Source organism: Lactuca virosa, chromosome 9, assembly GCF_052849685.1.
Source record: "Lactuca virosa cultivar CGN04683 chromosome 9, Lactuca_virosa_CGN04683_v6, whole genome shotgun sequence".
In the NCBI taxonomy this organism is placed as follows: domain Eukaryota; kingdom Viridiplantae; phylum Streptophyta; class Magnoliopsida; order Asterales; family Asteraceae; genus Lactuca; species Lactuca virosa.
Genome location: NC_136434.1, coordinates 1,989,065 through 1,995,941, shown reverse-complemented (window position 1 = coordinate 1,995,941; position 6,877 = coordinate 1,989,065). Strand labels below are relative to the sequence as shown.

The 6,877-nt window shown below is 35.5% G+C and overlaps 2 protein-coding genes across 4 annotated transcripts; one reads left to right on the top strand and one right to left on the bottom strand.

Annotated features, from left to right (window-relative positions):
• Window positions 1-224: 224 nt before the first annotated feature.
• Window positions 225-3,252, top strand: NDT1 (NAD+ transporter 1). The gene is made up of 9 exons (XM_079070474.1): window positions 225-636; window positions 748-843; window positions 1,114-1,220; window positions 1,797-1,842; window positions 1,993-2,102; window positions 2,188-2,282; window positions 2,363-2,451; window positions 2,534-2,628; window positions 2,698-3,252. Exons 1-9 carry the CDS (start codon window positions 567-569, stop codon window positions 2,935-2,937), a joined length of 948 nt encoding a protein of 315 aa, XP_078926600.1. The 5' UTR covers window positions 225-566; the 3' UTR covers window positions 2,938-3,252.
• A 162-nt stretch (window positions 3,253-3,414) lies between these two features.
• LOC145136341 (putative polygalacturonase) lies at window positions 3,415-6,340 on the bottom strand. 3 transcript variants are annotated; one of them, XM_079070471.1, is made up of 6 exons: window positions 5,970-6,340; window positions 5,070-5,408; window positions 4,847-4,967; window positions 4,600-4,774; window positions 4,449-4,519; window positions 3,415-4,364 (listed from the first exon to the last, which is right to left on the bottom strand). In XM_079070471.1, the coding sequence occupies exons 1-6, from the start codon at window positions 6,075-6,077 to the stop codon at window positions 3,703-3,705; spliced, it is 1,476 nt and encodes a 491-aa protein (XP_078926597.1). In that variant the 5' UTR covers window positions 6,078-6,340; the 3' UTR covers window positions 3,415-3,702. The 3 variants fall into 3 exon arrangements, with proteins under 3 accessions (XP_078926597.1, XP_078926599.1, XP_078926598.1); XM_079070473.1 differs by having other exon boundaries at window positions 6,097-6,339; XM_079070472.1 differs by lacking the exon at window positions 5,970-6,340 and having other exon boundaries at window positions 5,070-5,632.
• Window positions 6,341-6,877: the final 537 nt, after the last annotated feature.

Genomic DNA, 6,877 nt, shown 5'->3' with positions numbered 1-6,877 from the left:
ATTAGTTTAAATACTTAGTAATTATAAAACATAAATTAAAAAGAAATTATTGAATGGTTGTTATTAATTAATTAGTTGAAAGATGAATAATTTTAATATTAAAATAGATTAAAGTTATAATTAATTAATAGGCACTTGAATATTTAGGAGTTTAAAATGAATATAATTTAAAATATACTAAACGTATAAAAAGTTAGCTACTCAATTCATGTCTTCATTTTATCGTAGAATTTTAGAGAGAAAAGAAAATGTGGATCACGTCGGATCGGGGTTGCAAGTTGGAGCTCACAAAGCCCGGGCACGGATGTCATCTCATCTCTTCCCCAAACCGCATATAGCTTTTCTCTCTCGATTTCATCGATCTAAACACCTCCATTGATTTTGTTTTTCTTGGCTAAACCCTCCCTCATCCATCTCTTTCTGCATCAAGCGATCTCTATTCTACTGGCCTTCGTTTTTCTTGGCCATGCGACTTTGCTTTTCTAGGACCAGGATCTCCCTCTCCAGAGAGGACTCCTTCCATCCTATTAATCAATATTTTCAAAGTATTTCCCTCGATTTCACCAATGACCGCTGATAATCAGCCCCCTACTTCCTCCTCTATGCTATGCAATGCCGCCGCCGGCGCTGTTGCGGGTACGTTTTCGGTGGTTTCTCTCTCCTATATATCCTTAATTATACGAAATTTTTTTTTTTTTTTAATTACTTTGCGTTTATTCTCTGGTCTTACAATATGAAAATATGCAGGAGTCCTTGCAGCCACATTTGTATGCCCTTTAGATGTAATCAAGACCAGGTTTCAGGTTCATGGTCTAACGCAGCTTAACGGTGGAACCATTAGAGGTATGCAAATCATTTCTGCATAAATTAATCCGCCTTTTGATCGTCTAGTGATGGATACTATTATGTGTACTCGTCGTTCGTTTGGATCATGCTTGATTGTGGTGTGCAATATTTATATCTATTTATTAATATTATTGTGTAAACTTGTGGAAGCTGTTGAATGTTACAACGTCTATATAGCTTGTGGCTCCAATCATATATATATGAATATATCTATCTATAAAGTTTTTGCCTTTTGACTTTGACTTTTTTGTTATCAACCACAAACAGGCAGTCTGATAGTCGGGAGCCTACAGCAGATTGTCAGGAAAGACGGCTTCCGTGGCATGTACCGTGGCCTTTCTCCAACTATTATTGCCTTGCTTCCAAACTGGGCGGTGTGTGAGATACTGAGATTTTTTTTTTATTTAAAAAAAAAAAAAAAGTTTAAATGCTGCATTCTGCAAGGCTTTATATTTTCTATCAGGCAGAAGCCTGTTCATTAAACTTCCTTTTCAGTTATTTATATAACAGAATACAGTCCATTAAATCATTTAATTATACAACATTTCTCTCTCATTTGCTAGGCTGAACATTATTACTTAAGAAGGAAACACAAACACCCCACATATAATTTAATATCCACATGAGCTGATGCACAGCCTCATGTAAGGAAACAGTTATGATATTTGCTTATCATGTCTTCTTCTCTCATAAGTCATAAGTGGATCCAATTCCAAACCAGAAGGAACAGTACTAAAGTCATCCATTATATATATATATATATATATATATATATATATATATATATATATATATAGTTATATTATGTATGAGAGGGAAGAGTTAAGTTTGATTCTAACAATATCCATATGTTTAAATGGCGGTGGGGTAGTAAGTACATTACATATGCTTGAGTTTTCATGTTAGTTGGATTATTTAAATTAAAAGCTAATAACTTTTAACTTGTGCAGGTGTATTTTACTGTTTATGACTGGCTGAAAGGTTCACTTAGCTCTGGTTAGATTGTGAAATATATATATATATATATATATATATATATATATATATATATATATATATATATATATATATATTCCTTTGGATTCTGAAGCTTTTCTGTTTATTGATACAATTGGTGTATGTATGTATGTATTGTTGATATAATAGATGGAAGTCATCAGCTATCTTTTGGTGCCAATATGATAGCTGCTTCAGGGGCTGGAGTCGCAACAACAATTGTAACAAATCCTTTGTGGGTTGTGAAGACAAGGCTACAAGTATGATGATGATTTAATCCCTTTAGTTATTAATTAATTAAAGCGATGCCAATTAGTATATTTAGTAATTTCTGTGTTTTGTCAGACACAAGGAATGAGAAGAGTTGTAATGCCATATCGTGGTACACTGTCAGCTTTGATGAGAATTGGTCGGGAAGAGGGTATCCGTGGCTTATACAGGTCAGGTCAATTCCATCATGCACCACATTATATAATATATACTGAATTTTATTTTTGCATCTTTGGTGGATGGACCACAGTGGTCTTGTACCTGCAATGGCTGGTATCAGTCATGTTGCCATTCAGTTTCCAGCATATGAGAAGATTAAAGGCTATCTGGCTAGAAGAGGTCTGAAATAAAAACAATTCCCAAGGTTATTTATTATCTATGTATGTATATAATCTTAAGATTGGTATGATGATGGGCACAGATAATATAGAGGTGGATCAACTTGGTGCACGTGATGTTGCTGTTGCCTCTTCAGTTTCTAAAGTATTTGCATCTACTCTCACATATCCACATGAGGTAGGTAGGATGGGATATGATATTATGGTTTCTAAAGTATGAGGTTATCATTCGAGAAACATTGAACAGGTTGTTAGGGCGAGGCTTCAAGAACAGGGACACCACTCTGAAAAGAGGTACTCAGGAATGACGGATTGCATAAAGAAAGTGTTTGAGCGTGAGGGCATCCCTGGTTTTTACCGTGGGTGTGCTACAAATCTGCTGAGGACGACTCCGGCTGCTGTTATTACATTTACTACCTTTGAGATGATTCACCGACTTCTTCTTAATCCCTTCCCTCCTCCTCCTCCTCACACATTGTCAAAATGAAATATGCAACATACCTCCTACCTTCTCCTCTTACCTATTTTGATTTTTGGAAACTACAAAGAACGATCAATTGATTATTATTGATATAGCCACAGTTTTTATACAATACAGATTACAGAGGCTTTTCTTTGTTTATCGCCCACCCAGCCACCTCTACAATCTACATACAAACATACCATCATTTTACTCATAGTTTCTGAATTTGAAATGTATAAATTAGATTACTGTCTCGCGGATTATAGATTTTTAAAGAAACAAAATGTGTAATTACTTGTTTTTATGCTTATTACCAAATTCCATCTGTCATTATATATATATAGTTTATGTGCTCTTGGTGAGGAAGAAAATTTTAAAAACAGAAAAACGTTGTTTAACTTTTAAAATAACATTGTTCAGATACTTTTTACTAAAACATGAGTATTGGAATGATTTAGCTGTGTAGGTGATTGTTTGTATGCATGTTACAACACACAAAAATCTATTAAAGACGAATTCATAATAAATATACCGCTAAAAAGTTTCTTGTGGTTTGTCCAGCTATACCAATTGCTGACATCCAAACTAAATATACAGTAAGAATGCACAAGAAAAAAAGCACAAAAATGAGAATTGAAATCAACCTGCTACCAAAATTTTGGGGGACATGAAATAAAGGGAAACAAGGATATACACAGACTTGATGACATGAAGAATTGGTTGGAGATTGAGTAAATTTGAGTAGGAAAGATTTTGGGAGTTGGAAAATATGGATTTGAATTTAGGGGTTCATAGGGATGCAATACGAGAGGTTGAAGCAGGAAAACAAGCTGAAGAATTCCAAGGAAAGGTTTGGAGTTGAAAGCAAGGCATAGGGGATACGTTTTCAGAGAAACCCAACACATTGGAGCACAACCAAGAAGAAGATGACGTGGTGAGGACAAGAGAAACATTAGAGAGACAGATGGAAGTGAAAGGAGATTCACGAATACCAAAAAGGCGTCCTGGGGAAGTAATATTCAGGCCAGTCATGTTGTTGAAAGTGATGTGTTGGATTACAGGGAAAGCATCAGGATCATATTCATCATCAGCATGAATGTTGTCCTCACCCGTAACCTCGATTGCAAGCACAACATTATGAAAGCTGACATGGGATATGACAACATCTTTGATGTAGCCGCCTCTACCTTTTGATGTGAAAAACCCAATCCCAGTCAGGGAGTCATGCAATTCCACATTTTCCACGATTACATCGGATATGCCTCCAGACATCTCACTTCCAAAACCAAGCCCCGACCCTGAAAAAGACTCGAGACGCACACCCTTGATGTGTACATTTGTTGTTGCTCTGCCAAATGCAATCCCATATTCATCCCATCCACTCTTTAAACATATCGCATCATGCCCCATGCTGATGTTGCTATTCTCAATGCAAACGCCATCACAAGAATCTGGTCAAGTAAAAGTAATATCACATTCAAAATCACTATTTACTACTATCACATTCAAAATCGATCAACATTTATTTAGCATACCTGGAACCAAGCCACTGGTGTAAGGAGATTCAGGTGGAGAGATTGCCGTTATATTTTGAACCAGGACATTACTGAATTTTTAAAGAAACAGTAATCAGTAATCAACAGACAACAGCATTAGATATATACAAGTAAGTGTAAAATAACCTACCTGCAATATACAGGATGAAAGGTCCATGATGGGGGATTTAGAAAAGTTATGTTTGAAACAACAACATCCTTGCAGTTGATGAATTCCACAATATTTGGACGACTATAGTTGAGTGTATGAGAATCAAAACTCTCCCACCACACAGACCCTTGCCCATCGATCACTCCATTGTCACCTATAACATAACATACATGTATCACCTAACAATTATTCTATCTGTTATAATTTTATAAGGGCAGGGTAATACCTGTTATGACAACATCATTTAAATTATCTCCGTTGATCAAGCTACTGTATCTTTGACCTGGGAGATCAATCCCTCTACCATAAGAAGGTAAAGCTTCAATCACCTTCCAATGATCAACATCCTACAGCCACAACACATTCATTTTATATATAAAATATATAAATGGTTGTATAGAGTAGGAGGATAGGATGAGTCAATCAAGCTATAACTAATAACACCTGACCTGGGATCCAAGAATGATGGCTTCTTTCTCGAGAAAGAGTGTAAGATGACTGGTAAGGCTAAAACTTCCGGTGAGCCACTGGCCAGATGGTACATAGAGTTGAGCGCCACCCTTGTCAGCAAAAGACTTGAGATAAAAGATGGCATTCTGAAAGGCGACCGTATTTACAGTTTTGCCATCACCCACGGCACCAAACTCTAGAATGGAAACACTATGAGGCCGAGGTATCAGATGTCTCTCATAATTACACTTTCCTCCTTCATCTTTGTACAGACGAATACGAATAGGAATAGGAATAGGAATAGCATTGCTTGCTGCTATAAGCAAAAACAGTGCCACCTGAAACCCCAAGGGAAAAGGTAAAAACAGTCTCCTCATGGCAACTGTTTAAATAACAGAGGTGTTTTTATGCACTTTCTAATAGTAACTAAATTCCTACGATTTTCAACAAAGCAGATCTAAAAGTAAAATCTGACAGCAATTCCCACTCACTACAGCCAAGCCAACCGCACCGCCCAACTGGAGGTATCCGAGGTAAGTCAACATGAATACACTCTAAGATACTGATAAGAAGAATATCAAGCATAATTACATTACAACTTTAAAAATCAGTCATGAAACAGATAGATCGCATCGCAACACACTGAGTGGAGCAGTATACATACATGAAAAAACTAACAAAAAGCCCTTTATACTACTGAGTCCAATGCCAATGGTCTGCATTTCAGATATCATTATGATCAAATCAAAGACAATGTGGATACACAACGAGATCGCAAAGATCAGATCTATCTCATACATCACGGTTAAAACCTCAAATCTGTGTCTAGAAAGCTACACAAGAAAATAGAAAGAAGGGAACTTGAAATCAATTAAGAAAAGGGAGGGATGGGCAAATACCCAAAATGGGATTAGAAGAGATGAGCAGCTACGACCGTTAATCACCCAGATCAGGAAAAACATAGCTCTTGACAGATTGTGTAGGCTAAACTGAGAAAAATAGGACATAAAGAAACAACGTACTTACTATCCTCCTCATGCTCGTTGACTGGTTGATAGATCCAAGAACAGCCAAGACAAGAGTGGGAGAAGGAAGGGAAGCAGAAAGAGTGGCGTGATTGTTGTACGATGATGAAATTAACCAACACGAAGGAACAGCAACGTATGGTAAGAGAAAACGACAGCACAAAACTATTACACCTTCCCGTTTCTATAATTCCATTTTAACAAGGGCAAAGTCCGAAGCTAATTCCTTTCTTTACATAACCTACTACTAAAACTTCTTAACTTTACTCGTTAAACGGAAGCTTTATGCTAAAGAATTTCTAGGTATTGTACTTTTTATTTGAGATGACATACAAGGTTTTAAACAATTTGTTACCACTTACATATATCTACATAAAAATGAATAATAATAATAATAATAAATATTAATTATATAAGTCACAACTTACAAAAGATGAGGTCTCGTAAACATTGTCGTCAAATTACGTCTAACGTTATTTAGAACATAAAGCTTTATTATATAAATTTACAAAAACCTCAAGATCATATACAACATATACTACAGTGTTTCTAAACAAACTATATGAGTTTTCTTGCATAACATCATGTAAAATAACCTTTATTTAAAATCTAAACTATGATTTTATAAGATGGTGTATTATAATTTAAAATTTTATGTTAATTTTAAAGCCACTTATTACTGAAAAGTTATAAAAAGACTATCTTTATAGAAAGTTTTAATATTATTTATTATTAGTGGCGAATAAAACGTAAAACTATGGTTATTTTTGGAACGACATAAA